Source organism: Peromyscus eremicus, chromosome 16_21 (assembly GCF_949786415.1).
Source record: "Peromyscus eremicus chromosome 16_21, PerEre_H2_v1, whole genome shotgun sequence".
Classification (NCBI taxonomy): domain Eukaryota; kingdom Metazoa; phylum Chordata; class Mammalia; order Rodentia; family Cricetidae; genus Peromyscus; species Peromyscus eremicus.
The window spans coordinates 7,419,918-7,445,397 of record NC_081432.1 but is presented as its reverse complement, the minus strand read 5'-3'; the positions used below and the strand labels follow the sequence as shown (position 1 = coordinate 7,445,397).

General features: G+C 51.6%; 1 protein-coding gene across 1 annotated transcript in view; it reads right to left on the bottom strand.

Annotated features, from left to right (window-relative positions):
* Umodl1 (uromodulin like 1) overlaps window positions 1-25,480 on the bottom strand; it is a 55,100-nt gene that overhangs the window by 27,556 nt on the left and 2,064 nt on the right. Inside the window, 7 exon segments of the mRNA XM_059243935.1 lie at window positions 695-949; window positions 9,003-9,119; window positions 10,548-10,641; window positions 10,643-10,738; window positions 13,659-13,777; window positions 15,362-15,523; window positions 23,406-23,648. Coding sequence (XP_059099918.1) covers window positions 695-949; window positions 9,003-9,119; window positions 10,548-10,641; window positions 10,643-10,738; window positions 13,659-13,777; window positions 15,362-15,523; window positions 23,406-23,648 — 1,086 coding nt within the window.

Here is a 25,480-nt window from a genome sequence, read left to right as displayed (position 1 = left end):
TAGAAACAATGAGCCCCACCCCAGCCTGCAGCTACCATCTGTGCTAGGGGAGGGGCAGAACAGAGAATCCAGGGCTTCAGGGTCTCAGAGCCCCCTCCTCGTCATACCACAGCCTCAGAACTAAGGGAGCCATCTTATTACCTTGCCTAGTCTGGTGAGGCCTGTATATTACCATGTCTAGGCAGGGCCACATGGGCCACCTGTAAGGACTGGATGGCTACCTTAGCTGCCACCCGGTGCCAGAGGTCTAAGCATATGCATGTGTCAGATTTGGGAGAATCTGTCCCTGCCGGCACTGGTAGGCTGGATGCTATGGGCCACAGGAAATTGGATGTGTTCCCACTTCATCTAGATACCACTGGGATGCCCAGCCCTGATGGTGGAAGACTATTTAGATCATCCTGAAGGGGTTTGTGTGACTGAATGCCTGTGGCAACCCATCTGTGGACACACTCTCTATCTGACAACATCCACGTACATCAGACTAGCAGGTTTCCACAGGGCCTGTGAGTCAACAAGCAAGGGACCCATGTGAGCACCACGCAGCATTCAGTCCAGTGTGGGCCACACACAGCAGGGGGCAGTCACATCCCACCCCCGGCATGCAGGAAGGCTCTTGTGACATGCTGGGTCCCCAGAACTCTGGGACAGAAAGGCCCACTCAAGGAAACATGGCTTTCAGCAAGTGCCTTACCTGTCTTGACAACCAGTGTGGCCGAGACATTGGCCCCGCACCCCTGGTAGCTGGTCCTCACTCTGTACAGTACTCCAGCCTCCAGCCCAGGCACAGCCAGAGTCCGGCTCCTCGTCCAGGTGCTTCTGAGTGTTTCTCCGCCTTTGTACACTTGGATGTGGAAAGTGTGGTTCTGAGTGGAATTCAGACTCCAGGACACGTGAAAACTGCTGCTCGTGACATCAAGCGCCACCAAGTCTCGGATTGGAGGGCAGTCTAGGGAGAAAAACACCGGGGCCTCAGGTGGGAAGCATCCCGGCTCCAGTCCCACCTGCTTACCCGACAAGGAGACTGATGTGCAGAACAAGGCTCGCTCATCTTACAATAATTAACTGACTTACTTAGTTAAAGATCTAGGGTGGAGGCCTAGGAAGATGGCTCAGTAGATAAAGTGAATGCCTCGAAAGTGGGAGTGAGGACCAGATCCCCAGAACTCATGTAAATGCCCAGTAGTCATGGTAGCTGCCTGTAATTCCAGCACTTATATGAATGGGGAGAGGAGATCACCACCTCTCACCTGGAGCAAGCTGGCTAGTGAGTCTAAACCAATCACATCAATAAGTATGGTGATATTTTATTTGTACTGAAATGTGATTTTATTTGTATGTTAATAAATAAAGTTGCCTGGGGGTCAGAGCTAATAGCAAGCCATAGCAGAAGCCGGGTGGTGGTGGTGCACACCTTTAACCCTGATCACATGACAGGCAGATCTCTGTGTGTTCAAGGATACAGCCAGCATGGAGACACACGTCTTTAATCTCAGTACCAACCATAGAGACCTAGAGGTCTGCATAGACAGGCAGTGACGAGGAGGTCATGTGGTTGGGTTTACAATCAATAAGAAGGCAGAACAGAAAGTCAATAAAAGGACAGACACACAGGAGGTAGTCCTCTTTCTCAGGGGAAGGATGGCAGTGGCCCCGAAGGGTAAGAAAGGGTTTTAGTATCAGCTCTTAGCTACTGCTCTGACCTCTTGGGCTTTTAACTCTGCATTTGGCTCTGTGTTTCTTATTTAATAAGACTGTTACATCTACAGACAAGCTCTGGCCCAGGTGAGAGACCCTGCCTCAAAGAAAAGTGGAGAGCAATTGAGGGAGACTCGTAAAGTCGAGCTTGGGCCTCCATGTGTGAATTCACACACATGTGTGTGCACATGCACACACGTATAAACATAAGCACATATGTGCACACACCACACATGCATATGGACACTAAAGTGAGTAACAAGGGTGGGGGAGACTGAGGAAGTCAGGTGATGTCAGTGCCTGGCCTCCACATGCACCCACACACAGGAGTTAGAACAGTCTATGGGGACTGTGACACATGACAGAAAGATGTCCCTAGTGAAGGCCATTGCGCTGTGGCCAGGCTGTGCCTGTAAAAACAGCCTCAACATGCATCCCCAGGCTATGGCCATGCCAACTGCATGTGCACAAGAATCATCCTACTGACCCTCAGCCATTGGTCTGGGAGTCAGGCTGAGTTTCCTCCACAGCTCATGATTCCAGCATCAAGGGAGGCAGGGTCAGGCAGATCCCCGTGGATCATGAGTCCGGCCTGCTTGAAAGAGCACTGGGTTCAGTGAGAGACACCGTGTCCAAAGTGGGGGGAGAGGGACAGGTGAATAGCACCTCAGAGTGACACCTGAGGCTGTCCTGTGTACACAAGTACATATGTGCCCTGCACACACATAAACATATGCACATCTGCACACTCACATATAAAAAGGGGGTTTAAAAGATGTTTGCTTCTTAATGGTGTGAAAATTATGTCTTTCCAACACACATGACTGTTTCCTTCAGTAAAGATCAGGAGAGCAGTCAGCCCATCCCCCTCTCTTCCTTGACTACCAGGATTCCCACAGCCAAGTGTCGTACACAGTCGAAATTCTCCAACACAGCCCTCTGTCTGCTCCTTCCAACCAGCATTAGCCACCTTTGGTCATACTGGTTCACTGTGTAGGGGTTCCTCATGAAGAGCTCTCTCGGAGCCCCTCAAGATGGCTGGCTTAAGTTACCAGAAGCCGAAGTCCCATGCCTCCATGGACAGACCAGTGACGACCTCTCCAGTCTGTCTGTTTCCTCGGGACACATCTAGGATGCAGAAGTGAGTGTGCTTTGACGTCTTAGCTACAGGAACAGATGTGTGCCCAGTTGCTCACGTGATGATTGTTTGGGCTGGGTTTTGTCAGCTTGTCCCAAGCTGGAGCCATCTGGGAAGAGGGACCTTAGATGAGAAAACGCCTCCCTCAGACTGTCCTGTGGGCGACTTTATGGCTATTCTCTTGATTAATGATTGATGTGGGAGGGCCCAGCTCACTGTGGGCGGTGCCACCCCTGGGCAAAGTGGTTCTAGGTGCTGTAAGAAAGCAGGCTGAGCGAGCCATGGGGAACAAGCCAGTAAGCAGTGTTCTTCCATGGACTCTGCTTCAATTCCTGTCCCAACTTCTTTTCATTTATGGACTATGAGCTGTAAGTTAAAATAAACCCTTTCCTCCCCAAGTTGCTTTTGGTCATGACATTTATCATGGTAACAGAAACCTAAGACAATGATGTTTTCTTCAGTGGTAGAGAATGCAGAGCGTGTACCAGCCAAGGGGCAGCTGCAGCCCAGGTCTAACTATGGTTCTCACCCCCAGCTCCAGTCTCTGGTATCCTGAAGTGGTATTCCACTCTGGCATTCTAGTCCCTGCACAGCTCACTGGCCTGTGCTTGGGAGCAGATGCTCTTGAAAGAAGGAAGGAGAGAGGGAAGGAAGGAGAGGGGGATGGAGGGACGGCTACACTCACCTCTCAGAAACTATGCTGAAAGCCTTGGCTATGCTGTTCCTATAGTAGAGACTGTCAAGGACAAACATTGCTGAGTCCACATCCACAGAAGACAGCAACGTGGCAATACACTAGTCAATAGGAAACTGGGGGCTGGGGGCTGTCCAGAAGCCAGCAAGCAGCACACAGCCTCTCTGATTTCCCTGCTACCACTCTAGTAGACAGCCTGCCTGTCAGGCCACTGTTTACAAGGGTGTTCAATTAACCATGTCTCTGATTGGGTGGGATTTACATAAAACAAGACACCTTGAAAGGAAGGCAGGGAGACTAGGTCAGGAAGCAGCCGAGGGGTGGCCCATTGGCAGCGCACATGGCACCTCACTCTCTGAGGTCCAGTGGTTCTTAGATCTCAGGGATAAGGGCTGCGAACTCTGCACTCTGACTGCTATGAGACCAGGCATCTGTGGAAATTGCTCCAACAACATTGGCAGGAAGAAAATCCTTTCTGATCCAGAAGCACAAACCCTGAGGCTAGCGGTATGTGGAGATGTTCGTGTGCCTCCTTCTCTGATACATTTCCTTGAGGGAGTCACAGTTGTCCACATTCAACCACCTTGACCCACAGCAATGGCAGTTTCCCGAAGCTTGAATTTATTAACCATTGCCATAGACACTCAGGAAACGATGATTCACAGCCACCTCTGTGCCTGGCAGGCACAGGGAAGTGTTCAGACCACCGCCTGCATTGTGGCAATCTGGGGACAGGGCTGCATTGATACTCCATGCTATAAGCTCATAAAGGGCCTCCATGGCATATACGCCACCTCCCATCCAAGCCATTCATGACTGCTAGGGTGTCTTTCCTCTGAGTGCTGTGTGACCCAGTCCTCTGAGACCACTGGATCCTCACCTCATCCAGATAAGGTGTCCTTTCTATGGTCCCACTTTAGTGGAGACAAAACCAAGGCTTAGGAAGGTCAAAGCAAAATAAAACTGTCTAATAACCAACAACAGGGGTCATGTGCTCTGCTCCTAAACTATCCAACCACCAGGAGGAGAATGCATGAGGACCTTGAAAGACACCAGGACCAGAGTCCCAGAGCTCTTACATAGAAAAGGAGCCTTTGCAAGTGTGATTAAGCCCAGGGTGGTCCTAAATGCAACCACAGGTGTCTTCATAGGAGAAGGTCAGAGTGACAGATGAGTTACCACAAGAACAGGAGGTCACGTGAGGACGGAGTGGAGAAAGGACCGAATTCATTGACTCCAAATGCCAGAAAAGCAGCTACAAGCTGGGGAGGGCTGGCCCGCCATCAGAGGTAGAACAGGCAAGGAGCAAGTTGTCCCCCAGAGCTCCAGAGGACCCTCCGCCCAACCTTCCCCTTCATTGGGCCAGTGATTGCCTGTTTTGAGCTTGTGGCCTCTGGGACTGTGAAAGGACACATTTCTGTGATTTAAGTCATGTTGTCTGTGGTGCTTTGTTACAGCAGCTATGGGGTGGTTTATACATCTAGTCTTCGGTTACTTCAGTGAGCTTGCCAGGCAGCCTTCCCACACTGGTGGAGAAACTTGTGAGGGAGTTGTGTGCAGTAAACGGACAGCTGGAGCATTCTAAGGCCAAGCTGCCTCTGTAGGACCACCCTGGGGTGCTTTAATGTGAAAACTATTTCTTCCATCTCACCCTCTCTACCCCAGGACCTTGGTTTCATCCTCCACCAACCAGGATGCTCCACTGCGGTCACGCTGCGGCTTAACGTGGCCCTAGGAAACAACACTGGACTCTTGATGCTTCCCATGATCTGAGGGTATGGGGGGCCTCTGTCCTCCAATTTAGGAGACAACAACATCATCGTGAGAGCACCTGTGAACTCCTGAAAGAGACTCCGAAGATCTGGCTTGATGACTCACCTTCATGGGAGGAAGGGACAGGAAGGTCATTAGACCCTGAAATTCCAGCCATGTCCTCCTCCATTCCTGCTCCCAGCAGCCTGTGGTCTCAACGGGTTCTAGAGAGTGGAAGGCTAAGAAAACAGGAGATCACATCTAAGCAGGTGTGGGGGAGGCATCATCCATGCTGGAATGGCACTTGTCGCTGATGTGGCTGTTTGGGAGCCATCCATGTTCCTGTAGGTAAACCCATGCTAGGCTCGGTGGAACTATTTCTCTGGTCTATTGTTGGAGTCTTATCTCAGGTGGCAGATCACTGTTCACACAGCAAAGTCCTACAGAAACCCTGATCTTCTGAAATCCAGGCCAAAGGTCTTGCTCTGTGGCTCTCCTCTTCCTGTGGCTGACGATAGAACCCCAAAACTCGGTGGTCCCTTTGGAGATGTTCATCAGTGTCACCAGGGCTGTGGGCCTGGGCTCTTGTTCTGTCCAGGAAGCCCTGACCCACCCCCTCTGATGGGGAGGAAGAATGGGGACACCAGTCTCATGAGATCTCTCTGTCAGACTTGTCCCTTTTCTCCTGAATCCAACAGCTTGAGCCCCAAGCCTTGTGGAGTGGGAAGCATTTTTGACAGACCTCGGTCAAAGACTCTGAGTATTGAAATCAGACTTGAAAATGAAGCCACAAGCATTGCCTCGGGGAACGTGACCCTTTACTCCATGCCAGCTGTGCTCACCTCTGCAGCTGGCACCTCAGTTCCACCAGACCACAAATCTAGTGACAGATTAAAAAGCTGGCAGGTGCCAGTTGAGCCTGAAGATAGTATGGAAGGACTCAGGCCTTCCTCAAAGCAGGACACATTCCTGAATAGTAAGGGCGAATCATACAAGATTTCTGTTGTGAGAGAATCCAGCTGCCCCACGGACCATCAGTTGGGTGACTAATTTCACAAGGAATGCATCTGAAATTCGTGCTGTATTTTCCAGCAACTTGTGTGGCTGAGCTGGTCCAACAGATTGCTCATTTGTATTAGCTTCTAAATTTAAGATACACGTGGTCCTCGTAGCAATATGCAGCCAAAATTAGCTTCGACTCTCCAGTCTGAACACACACACACACACACACACACACACACACACACACATGCCTGCTTGTTCCACCCTCCAAGAAGTGTGACTAAGGATGGGGCAGCCTTCCCTGGTCATGTCCCCCATCTATTCTCAGCCCTTGATCTGAAAGGTTCCTAGAGGCTTATTGTGTCTAAAAGTGTAACCCAATTTAGCGGCAGCATAACTAACTGCAGAGAAAGCCTAGCATCTTATAAAGCCTTTGACCAGAGTCAATGTGTCTCTGTCATAGCCTGCCTTCCCACTGCAGGGACAGGATTCTTAGCTGGAGTCCATAGACCAGGGAATCTCTGGCACACAGGAACACACACCAAGCTCCTTGAATGATGGTGTGTGAGGTAGTCATGCAATTCTGCAGACCCTCAAGGTCATGTGCTCCCCAGGGAGAGGGGCACTTTGTAGGCAGAATGGATGTGGTAATTAGTCTGTCTTCATTTTCAACACCAGAACCTTCAAGGTCCTTATATTGCAGAGATGTACAATGTGGCCCTTGCTATGTCTGACATTTTCTCAAAGATCCATAACTTATGAGTCCTGGGCCATGTTCCACTACCTGTACATCACTAGAGTTGGGTGACATGACCTGTCACCTTCAGGGAAGAAGGGACACGAGGCAGTTTTAGCAGAGTACGTGCACGCAAAACTCCATGGGTTTCTTCCACTGAGCAGGGAGAGGGTGATATGGAGTCTCAATCTAGGTCTATAATCTTTCCCTGCCCAACACCAGGATGCATCTGAGATAAAAATTTCGTATCTGAATTTGAAAGACCTGGGGAGAAAACACCAGGAGAAAAGGTGGCCATCAGGGGCCAAAGGAGGCCAGAGAGATAACGCTACACATGCCACCTAGAAAGGTTAGGGGCTGGGGTGTACCCAGAATCCAGCCTGAATATCTTTAGGAAGTGACACAGAGCCTCCATTGTGTAAGGGGCAGCAGAGGAACCCTGTGTAAGGGGCAGTCAGAGCTGCCTTCACTCTGGCTGTGAGGTCACTCTTATCCCATGTGTATATACACTGGGGACCGTTCTCCGAAATGCTTTTAGCCCAACCAGGCACTAATGGGGTCTGGGGCCAATGAGAGGGGGATCCCTACTCAAAGCCGCATGCCCATCACAGGATACCATGGACTTTCTGGGGAGATAGTCATGAAGTCCAGCCCATAGGATGGCATGGTGTCTCTGTCTAGGTCTCTAATTTGTCCCTACCCTGCACCAGGATGCACCTGAGATTCTGGGTGGAGAGGCCAGAATACCCACAATGACAAGGGGCAGAAGCAGAGAAAGAGGGGAAAACGATGTAAGTTAAAGTAAAGAGGCCAGAGCTGTTAGAGATGAGCGGTGAACGCAGCTGAAATGTAAGCTCAGACTTTAAAGATGATAATGAAGAGAACATCACATTTCGGAGACTGGAATACTGGGTATTAGGAAGCCACCTTGGCTACAAAGGGACAACAACAGGGTGTGTTAGTTTGGATATTAGCATCTCTTATGTCTTAGAGATACACTCTAGTGTGACTGTGATGAAGCAAGATGATGAAGGTTTGATACTTATGGATGGTGGGAGGAGAGGCAGGCTGGCCAAGCCGGAGTGGGAGTGGGGGTGCTGTTGTTGATTACATATACTTGTGTGTGTGTGTGTGTGTGTGTGTGTGTGTGTGTGTGTGTGTGCGTCCCCATAGCCTCCCAGCCTCCACTTCAGCTCTGTCTTTATGTCACCCATACAAAGCCGCAGATAAACTCAGCCCGTCCCTTTGGGCTGGGTATAAATATCCCTTGAGTCTCTTTCTCTCTTCAGCACCACAGGAAGTTAGTAACTGTCCTATGCATGTGCCCCCCATGGCCACTCTCCAGGGAGCATCTGAGAGCAGGGTTCTGATCTGGTCATGGCACTTCCAATGTAAGCCACGGTGTTAGCCAGACAGCTGCCATATCCAAGAATGAATTGCAAAGTGTGACCTGTCAGGAGAGCAGGCATGGCTGCAGGGACCCAGCAGCCATTCTACACCTGGGAGCAGAGGGCACAGAGAGGCTGTCCTAGCCAGTTTATGTTTAGACAACATGGCGCTGATGAATCTCCGGGGCCCAGACGCCTACTGCTGGACATCTAAATAGAGCCTTAAGGTCAGAGCCTTTGTGTCTTCGCCAGCCTGCCTGTGAGTGTCTGCCTGTAGCCTGTGCACTGGCCTGTGTTTGTGCCTGCTTCTGCCTGTATGTAGCTTATATGTGCCAGCATGTGCCTAATTGTCTGCTCCTGTCTTCCTGCCCAGTGGCCTGAGCACCAATGAATAAAGTATGTCTTACCTGCCTACAACACCTCAAATTCTCTTCAGCCTTCCAGCCTCCTGTGACATTCCTCTGCTCCGGGCTTTGGAGCCTAGACCTCACGCCCTCACAGGAAGCCAGCAGGAGTAGCTGAGGTCTGTAGGCCCATCTACCCTAGACATGGCCTCTTTGCCATTCTCATGCCATCTGAGGACTCCAGCATTACCTTCGTCTGTGTGGTTCAGCTGCCGGGTAGCGACGCACTGGTAGGAGCCCTCTGTGTTCAGACACTGCTCTCCTTCAGAGCAGGCACGGAGCTCACTGTGCAAGCACTCATTCACATCTGTGGAAAAGGGGGCAAGGTGAGACAACATCGCAGCTGCTTCCTCCTTCTCCATGATGCTCTGATGCAGCCTCCTGCAGATTCAGGCAAGGCCGAAGCATGCTCACTGGCAAGCTTGCCGATTCCCAGGCAGCAGTTACAGCACATGGCTCTGGGGCTGACCTGAGTCCCAGTAGTCACGGCACAACAAGCCCAAGAGTAAACCAAGGGGAATCAGAAGTTTCCTGAGCTAAAAGGGAATCTGAAACATCACTAACTTTTCCATTTTGCCTGGCCCCCATTCCTGGATCCGTCATCTTCCCACCCAAGGCCCCAGAACACCTGCCTCACATAGAACCACTCTTCCCAAGATGAAAAGAGCAAAGTTAGGCCATCTCATAGCTAAGTGTGTTTAAGCACAAGTTGGAAAGCTTATGATCACTCACAAAGTACCAATCTCTTCTCCTGGGTGGAAAATAAGTGTGTGGTTATTAGTTATTCATCTTTATGCATTTCCTACTTTCTATGCATATTTACCAGGATAACCAATTGTACCATGATCACATGTTATGGCAGCCTCCAATCTAGAACTAAACCTTGTCAATGCGAACCTCCCCAAACCACACAATGAAAGCCCACATCTGTAGCAGGTTCTAGTGAAGGATGCTCCCTGGCCTCCAGGAATGGGCCTGTGACCAGTGACTGAGGGACATTTTCAAAGAACAAGATGAGTGCTTTGGTCATGGGCTCCACCCCCAACATGATTGACACTGGAGACAAGGTTACCCAGGAGCCTAGCTGCACCTGTCCCCAGCCTCACCAGGAGGAGGTTATCAGTCCCCAGCCCTTTGTTCATATACCAGCAACTGCTACATGCCAGAAGACAGGCCTAAGGAGCTGAGACAGACCATCAAATGTTTTCAAAAACCTTTGCCAATCCCTGACATAGTTTTTTTTTTTTAAGCCATAGGTGTTTTAATTTCTTTCTGAAACAAGGCCATATCTAGGGTTTGAGTTTTCCATGTGTTATCTGTGGTTTACAGTGTAATGTACCATGGGCAGGTAATGGGCTTGCTAGGGAGGAGGGAAGGGAGTGAGGAGACATTGTGTGTGTGTGTATGTGTATATATGTGTGTGTCTGTGTGTGTGTGTACGTGTGTGTGTGTGTGCGCGCACACACACACACACACACACACACACACACACACACGTATGCTGGGGCAGGTGCTGATGGGGCAAAATAAATCCCCAAATCTGCACATGGGAACTTGAGTTTAAACTTGATCTGGGCCAGAGTGAGCAGAGGATGAGTCAAACCATCCCCATGCTCTGCAGAACAATACACCTGAACCAGTGATCTCCCAACATCCGAGCTCAGCCTGCTTTAACAGTGCGCTTAGGACCAGGTGGCAGAGTCAGCTTGGCAGTATCCCCACAGAGCAGGCCCACCTTGCACCTGGATGCTGATCACTTCGTAGACTCGATTCACCATGTCATCCAACATGGCCGAGACGTTGCCCACCGTCAAGAGCCGTGGAAGGCCCCAGCAGCAGCCATGACACCGTGGTGACTGTGTCCTTGCCACCAGCTGAGTTCAGGTAGTGTACAGCTGGGTTCAGAGGCTGCAAGGCACTGGTGACCTGGGAAGTAGAACCAGAGGATCAATAGCAGAAGGGCACCCTGTGTAGGGGATACGAGAAACTGAAACAGATTGTATGCACCTGTCTACCACACAGTAAAGAACTGTTATGGGGCTGGGGTGGTGACTCAGGCAGAGTGTTTGCCTACCATGCAGGAAACCCAGGTGTGACCCCCAGCACCACCTAAACTGGGCGTAGTGGCATTCACCTGTAATTCTAGCACACAGACAGGTAGAGCCAGAACAATCAAGTTTAAGGTCATCCTTGGCTACCTAATGAGTTTAAGGCTAGCCTGGGCTACATGAGATTGTTAAAAGGAGATGAAGAAGAGTGGGGGGGGGGTGCAGGAGGAGGAGGGTTAATGCAATGTCTTTCACATCTGTGACTTTCACAGAAAACCAGAGTGGCCTCAGCTTCTGCACCCCACTGCTGCTGGCAGATCCAGCCCACCCAAACTCAGATGTGAAGCCCTGACCTCCAGCCCCAGACGTGACCTCGGTTGGACATGGGTGTGACTGGCTAAGCTGAAGGTGGATCTTAATGTTGCCTCTATCGAAAAGGGGAAATCTGAGCCGGGTGCAGTGGCATGTGCCTGTACATTAGCCGCTTGAGAGGCGGAGGCAGCAAGTTCACTAGAACCCAGGAGCCGGAGAGCAGCCTGAGCAACATAGTGAGACCCCATGGCGGTCAATCAGAAGGAGAAATGTGGACACACAGATGGACACACTCAGACAAAGGACAGTGTGAAGAGGCCTCAGGGACAGATGGCCACACAAGCCAAGAGGAAGGGCTTTGGGCCTTTGGGGGCTCTTGGCCTCCAGAAGGAACACTGCTGATGTCCTGATACAGACTTTCCAGCTCATGGAGCCATAGAGAATTCTTTCTCTGAAGCCATCTATTGGTAGTGCTCTTTGCCGGGGCAGCCCCAGGTTGCCTGCAAAGCTGTGGCCTCAGGACCTGAGTCCCCTCCCCTGCAGGAACCTGGCCTCCTACACTTAATGACAGAGGCAGGGGAATCTGGAGTTAAGGAGTGGCCACTAGAAGCAGGGACCTCCTGTTGTCGTGTCTGATTATTTTTTTAGACTGACCGTTCTTTTGCTTATCTCATAGGATTCTTGCCATCTGGCCTGTATCTCAGCATCTCAACCCCAGGGAAACCAGGCAAGTTGGCACCGCACACTCTGACTGGTGTCTCCAAAGCAGGTTTGTAAACAGACCTGCCTCTGTGGGAGCCGAGACCCAGAGCCCTTCCCAGGAGACGGAGTGCAACTCACTCAGGAGGCAAGCCAAGACCCACCCACCCCCACAGGAACCCTTTAGTGGGGAGCCCAGGAGCCAGCACCTGCTGCAGCCGGGAGCCTGCCTGGGCAAGCTGGCTCCCTCGGGAGGGAGGGAGGCAACTGCAGGGTTAGAGAAATAATGGATGCCAGTGACACTGTCTCAGGACCCAGCGTGTCCGGGAGTGCCACAAACAAACGCCTTACAGGCTGTGATTGTTAATTCTGTGAGCCTGATAGGATCTAGTCACCCAAGAGTCAAGTCTCGGAGTGTGTCTGTGAGCGAGTTTCTTAGTTAGGCTGAGGTCGGAAGACCCACCCTGAATGTGAATGGCATGGATTACACCCTCAAACTATGAACCCAAAGAGACCTTCCTTCCTTGAGTTGCTCAGCCAGGCATCCGGTCACAGATACTGTTTGGACCCCAGCTGCCATCTCACACAGAATTATGATTATCTGCATTTAATGGATGGCTATCTGCGGCACAGAGAGGTGAAGTCATTTCTCCAAGGTCACACAGCAGGTGCCAGGCTGAGGTTTGTACCCTGGTGACCTGGCTGCAGAGCTGTGTTCCTAGTGGCCGGTTGGGCAGCCCCTTAATGAACCAAGAACAAACAAGGATCCCTCCCGCGGTGGGCATCAGGGAGCTTCTGGGCAGAGGCAAGGCTGCGGAAGACCCCTAGGGCAGTGTCACCTCCCAGTGGCTAGGGCAAGGTAAGCATGTCCCGCCTGTTCCAGGCTGCCTGGCTGGTAGCTATCGTGACTAAGGAGGGCTATCTCTCATTTTCGCACCCATGGGACATTATCAGTGCGGCCTAGAGGTGCAGAATGGAAACTGTCACCCTTTGCTGGGCTCATTACACTGGGGTGAGCCAGCAGCAGAGCGGCAAAGCCAACTGGGCCCTCCTGGGCACAGGCTCCTGTCTACAGTTGGCTGTAAGAGCAGGAAGATGTTTAAAGACTCAGCAGGGGGACAGAATGCCCTACCGTCCTAGTATCCCCAAGTCTCGGACAGTGTGTCATAGAGAGATATCCTGACCGGAAATAGCTGTGACATGTCTGTAGGTACGGCTGCAATGCAGGGGTCTCTAGCAGGGTGGCTTTGACCCCTGGGGACAGTAGGTACTGGTTAGTTGTCACACTGGGGAATGCTCCTGGCCTAAACAGGACAGCCCAGGATTCCACAAAGTGAGAACGAGGACGTCAGGGTTTGGGGGCTGAGGGGCCAAGGCCATAACTGACAAGGACACCCTTTTCATCTTCTCAACTGACCATCTCAAGAAGAAGGCTTCCCCATTCCACGCACCAGGTGTGGCTTCAGATACACATGGTGAAACTCATGAAATCACACCCTGATCAACCACTCCACTGTGTGCCTTTGTTGTTGTTGTTGTTTGTGAGGCAGGGCCTCCGGCAGCCTAGGCTGACCTTAAACTTGCTGTGAGGTTGGTGTTTGTGGATGTCCTTGAACTCCTGATCTTCTTGTCTACATGCCCTGTGGGTTGGGGTTACCGGTGAGGCTGATTTACTCTAGTTAAGAACTGAAGTTTGGTTCAGTGTCAGTCACTCAGGACACTGTGGGATGTCACCCCATCCTATCTACCCAGGGAGAAACGTGACTTTTGTAAACGGTCACACTCACCAAAGAGTAGAGCAGGCGCGTGTGGTTCCGGAAGCCAGGGTCCTCCCGTTGCAGGTCCTCAAAGCCCATCTTCACCAGCACAGTCACATTGTACCAGCTCACCAGGGTCCTCTCTGCACCTGGAAGCCAGATACCAGTGAGTTATAATCCCCGGGACAGGGCAGGGCCACAAGAGGCCATGGGTGGCCAGCAGGCCTGGGAGGCAGGAGACTACCTTTCTGCACAAAATGCCTGCAGGGACTTGGGGGGCCTGCCATTACTCCTCTTTCCTGTTGCTGCAAAGACCACTGGCTCCCACCTGTGAAGAGTCAAAGACCCTCCTTAGGAGAGAGACCCTTGGGAGCCAGTTCCGCCTGCAGCCTTTGATACAATGTAATACAAAATCAGTCCAGTCCACCATTGTTTCCTTACACTGATAGCAAATAGTATGTAACATTCCATGTAACATTGTTTATATTAGATATTCCCTGCTGTCTAGGTGAATAGTGTAAGCACCTGACATTAGAGTGTCATATATGACTACATACTAGACATCTGCTGTCACATGTAGTACATGTAACGCTCATCTATAGTCTATTCAGTTACCCTCAGCAATGGTGAACATGGGTTCCAAGACCTCCAGGGGTCACCAGTGTCTACAGACGTTCAAGTCCCCTATGTAACTGAACAAGTCTGGTTAGAGAAATGGCTAAGTGGTTAAGAGCTCTGGCTGCTCTTCTGGAGGACCTGGGTTTGATTTCCAGCACCCACATGGCTGCTCACAACCATCTGTAACTCTGATACCAGGGGATCCAATGCCCTCTTCTGGCCTTTGTGGGTACCATACATGCAGGCAAACCACTCATACACATAAAAAATTAAATGAATAAAATTTAAAAAATACTTAAAATGAATATGTGTTTTCATGTAAGCAAACTCCCTCCTAGACACTGTAGTCATCTTTAGACGGCTTATAGTGCTGCGTGTGCTGTAAACACCTATCAGTCCTTGTATATGGGTTGTTTAGGGAATGGTGATTTTTTTTTAATGTCTTTATAGGTCCAGGACCAATGTGCCTACCTCAGGTCTACTTGTATAGGACACTTTGGCAACAAAACATTTTTCAAATGTGTTAAATAATGTGGATACAGAACCCTTGGATATGGAGGGCTAGCTGTCTGTAGTTCAGGAGTATAATTGACATATAGAAGAATTATAATATAGTAATCCTTGATATTATATATGCTAATTTTATGACTACATGCTAATAGGACACTATGGTACATGTGGTATATGTGCATGTATATATTCAATTTCTGTATTTCTTTAGTTGTGAGCATTGATTCAGCTTTGCCCATAGTAGAGCTCCTGGGCAGAGAGAACTTTCCTGAAGAGTGGACACACGTGCCAGACCACCAGCAGCTGCTCTGGGCTGTGAGGTGTGTGCAGAACAACCAGGCCTGCGTTTCTTCAGGGGACACAGCTCCAACAAGCCTGCTTGCAGTTGCTCAACCTTGCCCTGCCTGACAAAGGACCATGGCTCTGCCCACCACAGCTGCCTTCCCATGCATTTAACTCTCCAGGGGCCCTAGGGACCAACCATGGGGACAGCAGACACCCCCCCCACCGCCCGCCCTACTCCCAGCTTCAGACCCCCCCCAGGGAACTGTGGCTGCTAAGACCCCTGCATCTTCTTCCTGAGACCCTCCTCAATGAAGCCCTACCTGTGGGTACAGGGGTCGCACAGCGGCGGGTCCCTGACCAGGAGCAGCACTTCTGAAGTCCAGAGCAATCAGTGTCCAAGCTGCATGGTGGGCTGGGTGACTCTGGCTCTGCTGTGGGGCAGACCCCAGGTCTTGACGCAAACTCTCTGGATCGGTTCAGGGCTGATGGAATGAGACAAGTGAACTATATTAGCAATAAAAGCCAGCTCAGCTGGCAGAGTGCTTTGCCAACAGGGAGACCTGGGCTCAGCACCTGTTAAAACAGGGCCTGGTGGCACATGCCTGGAATCCCAGTGGTCAGGGGAATCAGAAGTTCAAGGTCACAAGTTGGAAGCCACACTGGGGTACAGGAGACCCTATCTCAATGCAGCAGCTAGGGCTGGAGAGGCGGTTCAGCGGTTCAGAGTCCTTGCTGTTTTTGCAGAGGACCAAGGTTCAGTTCCTAGCACCCACATGGTGGCTCACAGTCACCTGTAACTCCAGCTCCGGGGGGTCTGACCCTCTCTTCTGGGTTCCATAGACATTCCACACGTGTGGCATACTCACACAGACACACAGACACAAAAGCAAAATAAATAAATCTTTTTTTTAAGAAGCAACAACAGAAACACAGAAAGGCAGCAGCCTGGATAACTGAAAGGGCTGAGCACATCAGTTGCTGGTTCTACATTCAGTTTCAGAGGTCCCACGAGTCCTGGTCAGGGGTCTCTCCAAAGGGGCAGAGCTCTCCTAATTGGCCTTGTAGGAGGCTTACTGACACTGGTTCTGACACCGTTGTCCTTCTTTCCTATCAAGGTGGGTTCAGGGGAGGTCCCAAGGGTTCCTTCCTTCAAGCCTAAGCAGTCCAGTTGCAGAGGCCTCCACGTTCTTCCAGGACCAGTGCTGCTTCTGATCCTAACAGATACATGCACACACAGCATGCATGCATGCACACAAACGCACACCACACCCACACTCAAACACCCACACACCAACACACACATTCTCTCCTCTCTCTCTCTCTCTCTCTCTCTCTCTCTCTCTCTCTCTCTCTCTCTCTCTCACACACACACACACACACACACACACACACACACACACACACACATGCTCATGTTTACTGAGAACTTGCTAGAAGGCAGACAAGCTGTTCTGTGCCTGGGCCCTAGCCATGGCTACTACGCCCCACTTTTAGGAAATGAATTCCAAAGGAAACTCACTAGCAACCCCTCAGAAGGCAAGCAGGGCCAGAGCCTCAAGTGTGGGGTGGGGCCGGGTGGGCTCAGAGAAAGTGGCCCTTTGGAAAGGATTGCACCAGGGTCAAAGAAAGCTCCTCGCAGCCCTGCAGTTCTCAGCTCTGAGGTAAGGTCCGCTGGCCAAGGACCACAGGGAGCTGGTGGAGTGGAGATGGAAGGGACACGACAGAGCCTCTTCCTCTGGGACTGGCCTGGAGGCTTGGCTTTGTGGTGACACAATTGGTGCCTCCAAGCCTTCAGACACTTTGACCAGTTCCATTCTTCCTGTTCTTGTGCTCCTCAGGCTACTCTGCACACGGGGGCTTCTGGAGTCTCAAAAACTGGCTTCCCAGCTCGAGTCAATGCCATGGCCTCAGCATTTGCCCCTTTCCCTTTGCTGTCCTGTCCCCTGCCTACTGCCATGCTCCCTGTCACGGTAGTCATGATGGTCATAGATGCTAACCATCTGAAACAGTAAGCCCCAAATAAAGGCTTTCTTTTATTAGTTTCCTTGGTCATGGTGTCTGATCCCAGCAATAGAAAGTAACTAAGACAACACCCCGTGAGATTAGCAGGGCCCTGGAGGTGTAGAAAGGCAGCCTGGAGACACTACAGTCTCCGAGATAATCCTCTTGGGTCTCCCAGGGTCTATGGCACTTTCTGTAGCTAATGAAGAGAACTGTGGCCTCGCTTCTGTTGGGAACAAGTCCCAAGGACAGCTGCTTCGCCAGAGCAAACAGCACACAAGGTGGTACAGGCCCTGCTCAGGAATCCGGAGCCTTGAGTCTTGATGTTAGATGCATGTTGGCTAAAGGTCATGATTAGTAACTCTGTCGTTTCCAAGCTATGGGTTTGTTCTTCACTTCCTTGGCATCTAGGTGGCTATACAGTGTGTCCAGGTCCCAGGGAAGGGATTGAGCTGGATCAAGTTCTGAGGAGCTGGAGGCCAAGGAAGGAATGAGGGGTGCCTGTGCAGTCTGCATGGGAAGAGCTGGACATTTGTTCACAATCTGACATTGTGAACAGCAAGGGCCTCGGAATAAGCAGACAGGAGGATGTGGGGGATAAGGTGTCCTGAGACAACAGAAAGGCAACAGAAGGCAGGCAAAGCCAAAGGCAGCACGAGGTTTGACATCAGCCATGCTCCAGATTCCTGGGCTGTAAAGCATGTCCTAGTGAGGTCAGAGGCTGACAGCGGAGGAAACCGATCTGCAGGATCTAGGCACATTTTCTGTAGATCTAAGACAATTCTAAACTAAAAAGATTTCCTGAAATAAAGGAGAAAATATAGGCGACCCCATAAAAACTGGCTCCAGGCTGGAGAGATGGGGAACACACTCGCCACACAAGTCCCAGAACCCAGGGGCACACTTGTCATCCCAGCACTGGGAAGTCACAGACAGCTGGGTCCCTAGGGCTCACTGGCTAGTCAACACGGCTGGATTAAAGAGAGCTCCAGGCAGTGAGAGACCCTGGCTCAACAAAAGGTGGATGGTACCCAAGGATGACAACTAAGGTTGTTCTCTGACCACACACACACACACACACACACACACACACACACACACACACACACACAGAAAAAGACAGGCTCTAACAATGGTTGCCTAACAACATTATGTTGGCTATGTTCTGGAACCCAAGTTTTCATCTCATTGTGACTGCCGCTGAGAATTCCCCTTCCCACTTGGGGCTGATAACTAGTCCTAAAGGAATAGCCAGTCAACTTGGTAGAAAGTCAAAAATCTCTCCTTTCTCAACTCAAGGCAAACAACAAAATAGCACTGCTCAGCACCTGGCAACCCAACGAGTCTCAGTTCAGCCAGGCGGCCCCAGAGATTCCTACTGGGACCACAGCCTCCAAGGCTGCCCAGGGCTAAGGAATCCCTGGCTGATGGGCATAGTTCTTCTTGGACCTCCTCCCTCTGCTCCTCAGACTGGTCAGCACCAGGGGCCCCTGGGCATCTGCATGGAGGTGGGAGGTTGGGGGTGTCCTGGTCCATCAGGTCCTGGGTTTATACAATGAGTGTAAGTTTGCCACATTGTTGGCAGGTGGAGAGGGGCCCTGCAGAACCAGAGCTGCTACACACAGCTCTACCTCCTGGAATGTGCTGAGGCTGGATCCAACTCTGACTTTGAGTAATGGTTCTGTGTAACATCCATCACAAGCAGCATTGTTGATAACTAAAAGTTAGAAACAACGAATGCTGAGTGGCAAGACTGCTTGATTGGCACTTACACATCCACATGTGATAATGCCCTGAGGCCACCAAATCAAGGCTAGAGTAATATTATTGACATGGAAAGCATTCGGGGGGAATGGCTAAGTGATGAAAAATGCAACAGAAAGTTCCAGCAGGGTGACCAGCCTCTTGTGCAATGTTGGCCCTAGAGTATTAGTGGTGGGATGTGTCACCGGAGGTGACCTTTGGGTGACAGGCTTTGCAGTATTAGTGGTGGGATGTGTCACCGGAGGTGACCTTTGGGTGACAGGCTTTGCGGTGACTGCCCTCCATTCTTTTCTTTGCTTCTAAACTGTGTGCCTGGCGAGTTCACGTTTATAACTCTATTTTTAAAATTTTAATAAATGAACATAGGGCTTAGCATTGCATTCCAAGTACAAGATTCTTGGAGTTGGAAAGAGGTGGTGACATTGGAAGTCACAGCAGGTGTGCCCGTCCCTGTTGGGGATGGCTGCTTACTGAGTGGAGGGGAGAAGAAGGGCCATGTCTGGGGTCACACAGCTGGCTGGGGGTGAGGTGCCGAGGCTCGGGCACCAGCCGAGAGGTCAATGCTGCCCATACTTGGGTGAAGGTGAGTGTGTCTTTGGTCCTGTTTCTGTCCTCCTGGACACCTGTGGACTCAGCTCTGATCCAGCCTTGTTGTATACACATCTGGGCCATGGCTGTTGAGACTATCAACTTACTAGGCTAAAACCATAAGCCTGTAGTGAAGTGTCTGTGAATAAGCAGTTATGAAATTCACCTCAAATCAGCAGCATGGGGAAAGCTGTCTGCCCACACCTGTGGTGTCCATGTGGTCCTGCAGGCAGCATCAAGCCACCAAGGGGATGTCCCTGAATGCACAGCTCGAGACACTTAGGTGCTCAGCTCTCAAAGACAGGGGCACACTAGAATGGCCATGGGGTATATCCTACACCAAGCCTTGACACCAGCAGGGACCTCCCCAAGGAGAACCCAGTATTGGAATAGAAAGGATAAAAAGACAGAAGCTATGGTGACTGGGAAGGGAGAAGACCTTCCTTGCAGGGTCGATTTTGTCTTTTCTGCTGATAGACAAGAGACCTCAGGCCCCACTGATGAAGCACAAACTGCCCAACCAGATAACACATCTTTTCCTACAGACGTCTCAAAGAATAAAATAAACCACGCTTACTTAGGGGCAAGACGATCCATAACCTATTGCTGAGGCTGTGATACTGGCTCATCCTGGAATCCTTTCCTGCAACGAAGCCACAAAACCTGGTTTCTCCTGAATGGAGGTCTTTAAGAGGGGAGAGAACCCTGCATGCTTCTGAGAGTGACAGAGGAGCCTCTGTCCCCGTGATCACTGATGTCCTCTGTGTCCTGAAATGCCTCCCCTGCTATCCTCACTGGGACTGCTAGCCTCAAATTTCAGACTCCCCTATAGCAGGCTGTACCGGGTGAACAGAAAATGTCCTTGATGGGGGACAGGAGGGAAGACTGAGCACTTTTTTTTTTTAATTGGATGTTGTAGAAAGAGTTTGCATGCTATTAATAACCTAGCACATCATGATGTTAATGGCTCGTTTGTTCTGAGTTAGCCCCTACCTCGTCCCTAATCTAGATGTCCTTGGAGACATACAAGGTTGATCCTGGCAGACGCTAACTTGACTCCGTGTTACAAAGAATTGCCTGGTGAGCTGGCCGGATGGCTCAGTGGGTTAAGGCATTTGATGCACAACACCAGCCTGCATTTGATCCCTAGGATCCACATGGCGGAAGGAGAGAAGGGGCTTCTGTGAGTTGTCCTCTGACCCGCCCTCCCAACACACGTATGTCTTTTATTTTTTCCTCTTGTTGAGGACTGAACCCTGGGCCTTGCACTTGCTGGGCTCCCATTCTACTACCACCAAGCTGTCCCCACCCTCTGAAGTCACTTAAAAAGGAAAACAGTGTCTGAGCCCAAATGTCCACAGCATGAAGGAGGAATGCCAGGGCCGGTAAGGAGGGAAGCACGGACACCTGCATCTCAGGGACCAGGCCGACCACCTGGCCAGGGGACAAGCACAATTGGCTCGCCTTTCACCCATCCCTATAAAGCTTGCTGGCTAGGGATGAGAGGGAGGCGGCTCTCGGGGCTGTCCCCACCTTCCTCTCCAGACCGCTGGCTCTCTAAATACAGCGCAATGTAAAAGTCCTATTCCCATCTTCCTGTTTTCATGGTGACGGACACAGCCGCCCCAGTTACCATGTGACCGGCTCTCACCACCCAGAGCCGAGCCCCAATCTGACCCCAGTTGCACTGCCTCCCAAGCCACTGGTGTCTCTCACACTGTGTCCCTGCCAGCGGACCTGGGGAGCCCTGTCCACAGTGACCCAGGGAGACCTCTGTTAGGAGACCATAGTCAATGCTGATGCCTCCCCTCTTCCATTTTCTTCAAGCTGCTCTCTAGCCACCCATCACCCTATTTGAGTGGGCTGTCTAAGATCTAAGGGACTACACACTGTTAGGCACTACAGGACCACTCTCCTTCATCCCCAGGCACCCCATAACCACCATCCCACTTGCCCTGTCCCTGCCACATCGTCCTCTGCCTCTGCTGTCTCCCAGAGCAAGGGCTTCACCAGAGTGGGCCTCTCTTCCTACCCTGGGGGCCCTAACTAGGATTCTAACTGGGGGTCAACCTGCCCATGATCTCCCCCAATTAAAGGTAGTAATACCCTAAAAGTGGAGCTCAAGTTCCACAACAGATATCCCCCCCCAGGAACAGTTTGGTGGGGGGCAGGGAATGAGAGACACAGGGGAACGGTAGGGAGGGACCCCAGCATCACTTTCTCTATCAATGTAGCGGGTGAGGTGGTGGGTGGCTGCTGTGGCTGGCACAGCGGTGGGGAGGGAGAAGCTGAGGATCAGCCTCCCCTGACTGCCCCTCCCCTGACCTTCAGCTGGGTGACCCTTCATAACCCCAAGACTAGCCCACAGTTAGGAGACAGTGTGGCTGGCACTGGTCAATGAGGTGGATCGGGCCAGAGCCAGCCTTCCACGGCCAGACTCCGCCAGGGCCTCCACTCTCTGAAACACAGTGTCAGGGGGCTAAGGCCTTTTCAGGTCCATGATGGCACCCAGTGGAAGCCACTACCCAACCTAGGAGCTGGAGTAGCATTAAGAGCTGTGTAGTTGGTGCCCGCGAGCCTGGGGGTGGGAACAGGGAATGTGGGAAGGAGCAGGTGTCATGGCAGGCAGCCTCAGACCAGCACCTAGCAGGATGGCCTCTCACGGTCCCTGCAGGGAGACAGTGGAAACATGGAACGGCTGCTGGCCTTGACCGGTTCCCACTGGAGATGGGTCATCCTTTAACCCCTTGATCAGCAGGTCTACTACACCCACACCAGCACCTTGCCTGACCTTTGGAATAGGGCAGTGGGAAGTGTCAGCCATTCCATCCTCATGACATCACACTGGAGAAATGTTGAAGGGTGAGCACAGTCAGGAGGGTCCAGCAAATTGAGCCAAGATGGCCTTCCACAAGTTTGCACTCTGCGGCATGCATGCAAACCCTGATCCATGGAGGAGTTGGGGGGGGGTCCCCTGGTCGGGAGGGTCCACACATAGCCTTAATCTGCTAGTGACCCAGCCCTGGGCCATAGAAGATCGGTCATGTGAGATTCTCTTTGGAGTACCGAAATTTACACTTCTTGCACACTGGAGCAGCAGCTCTCACATCTCAGGATAGCCTCAGTTGACACTCCATGACACTGGACACCCCCACCCAAACATCCTGTCTATTTTGAGTGAGAGACAGGACCTTCTGACTGTACAGAAGCCCATTCCAATCTGATACTGACTCAGAACAAGCAAGCACCACCTCCGCACCCACACCCCTTTGCTAGAAGAGGTACTCAGCGCACCCCCTCCAAGTTAGGAGCTGGGCCCTGTACCCCAAGCCATGTCTAGCTCTAGCTGTGACGTGAGCGGCCATATGGATCACCTGGGTAACTAGCCTGCACATCCCACAAACCTGCACCAGGAGGTGGAGGACAAGGGGGCCTCTGGGCAGTGAGGCAGGAGGCCCAGCCCCTCCATCTCTCTCTAGTGGGGTTCAGATTAGGATTTCAGCTGAGATAGGGGTTTCACAGCAGCCTTGGAAGGAGAGGGCAGTCTCCCTGTTGGAGAGGTTGGGACACTGGGTCTCAAACGCCACTGTGTTAGAGCCACTCAAGTTATAAAAGCTACAGATGCTCACCCTAGGCTCAAATCAGTTCCGCCACCAGCTCTGAGGCTGCTGCATGGTGCCGAATATCCAGAAGCCCCTGTTCTACAATCAGGTCTGAGGGCCACTGAGGCTCTCCAGCCATGGTGTCTCTCTAGCACATGTTAAAAGGCTGATGACGCCTCTATTTTACTTGGAATCAGAAACTGGGGCGTGGGGGTAGGGGATAAGTCTGTGAAAAGTATTCTAGAAGCTCCTGGGGTACAATCAAGACTAAACAGCAATGTTCTAGAAAGATCTAGTATTTCAGGGAGACCTCTCAGGCCTGCACACACAGTCCTAGCAACTCTTCCCTCCAGGGACAAGCAGCTTGCCCCCGCCACACACACACCCTGCTCCATCCCCCTGGACTCACACAGAACACAGTAAAAGCCAAGCTGCTCAAAGCCCTCACAACAGCTGGTCACATTCCTGGACTCGGGGACCTCCACCGCCAGGTACTGGGTCCGGTACACGGTCTTGGGGCACTTCTTCCATGGGATCCATCCTCCACAGTGCACGTAGGCTGTGTGGGAGGTCTGCACCTCCTGCAGCCTCTGGACACGTTGAGTCACCGGGTAGCTGCACAGCTGGTAGCTCAGCAGTGAGAGGCCATTTTCTACAAAGGAGACCGTGGAAGATGCATTAGCAAGCCACTCGGGTGGGGTGGGGGGGTGGGGGGTGGAGGGGAGTGGAACACTGGGTTAGACCACTGTGAGGCCGCCCTCCGCAACAGCAAGTGGATGGAGCTCTCTACGGTTTGACGGGCCTTAGAACCAGCCCACCAATCCTAGCCACAGCCTTTGCCATTTCAAATCCCCCAAACATCCCTCTGTTTGCACAAACGCAAAGCCGTGGACGTCAACCTGCACGCTAAGACCCCTCCTGTTTAAAGCCAGGAGCCACCCGGGCTGGATTCGAGCATAATATTAGATTCAAGTGACAGCCCAATCAAGAACGTAGAGCTGGAGTCGGACCTGGAGACCGTGTCCCCATTGCCACTCCGCTTCGGTCTCACTTGCTGCAGACCCCCTGGATATCAGTCTCTGTGAACCTGAGTTTGGCCGATGGCCCACAGACAGGCACGATCAAGCAACAAATATGTACTGTGGGCCAGGGGTGACAACGGCAGCTTTTTTGGAATGGAATGAAGATGAATAACCAAACATTTAAAGCATTAAAGTGTGTGTGTGTGTGTGTGTGTGTGTGTGTGTGTGTGTGTGTGTGTACATGTGGCAGGCACTTCAGCCTCTCTGTCACCATCATCGTCACTGTAGAAGAACACAACTGCCCTTGCTAATGGTCCAGCCCAGCTCAGCTCATCTCCTCAGTCCGAGCCTGGCGTTGGAGACGAGATGCCATCCTCTTTTATCATGAACAGCGTGGCTACTCAGATGTGCGCCCCCATGACATTTTCCAGCCCCCACCTATTCATGATGGGCTGCACCCCATGAAATCTCTCTCACTTTATGTCAAGAAACACTAGGGTTCAAGGTGTGTCCTTCCAAAATACACTAGAATCCCAGAGCCCAGAGGCTCAGAGAGAGGGCTTGTTGTGTGGGCCGTGCTTTTTAAAAAAAATGAAAGTGGGGCGGGCACTCATGCATGTGTACACACACACACACACACACACACACACACACACACACACACACACCACGGAGAGGAAGGGAGGAGACAGAGAGAGAGAGAGAGAGAGAGAGAGAGAGAGAGAGAGAGAGAGAGAGAAGAAGAAGAAGAAGAAGAAGAAGAAGAAGAAGAAGAAGAAGAAGAAGAAGAAGAAGAAGAAGAAGAAGAAGAAGTTGTTCAGGATGATTCTTCTACAAGCTAACCGGTGCCAAAGATTTCTAAACACATCCAAAACACAGACTTGGAATGGACTCAGCCCCCATGGTCCCAGAGGGAGCTGGGTCAACACTTGACATTAGATACCAATTCTCAGAACTGTGGGAGAAGCCACCTGCTACTTAGGCTTCTCTGCCTCAGAGTCCTGAAACTCTCATGCAGGACCCGTAGGCATCCGTTCTCTGTGGCCCTCAGCTGCTAGACCACTTGACAGACCAGCATCTTCAACTGCTCAACTTCAGCGCCCCCAAGCTTTCCCAAACTGCACGGCCTACAGACAGAGCCCAGTGTCACAGAGTCTCCCCCAGCATGAGGATTAGTGTCTGGGGAGGCTTGGAGGCAGAAGGGTAACAGCTGTTTTCACCCGCTAGACCTCTGCAGATCCCCTCTCTAGACCTAACAGCAGCCCACAGATGTGGATGGCATGACCCAGCACTGCTGACCCTGGCGGGTGGGGTCACAGGGACGGGGGAGCGCAGCAGCCTCCTCCCAGGCAGACACAGCACAGAGTCCCACCTTTGCACCAGAGTAAGCCCCTTCCCGCACCCTGAAGCCACCTCTGAGGGTGGGGGCAGCGATAGCCCAGTCACCCCCATGAGGTCAGCC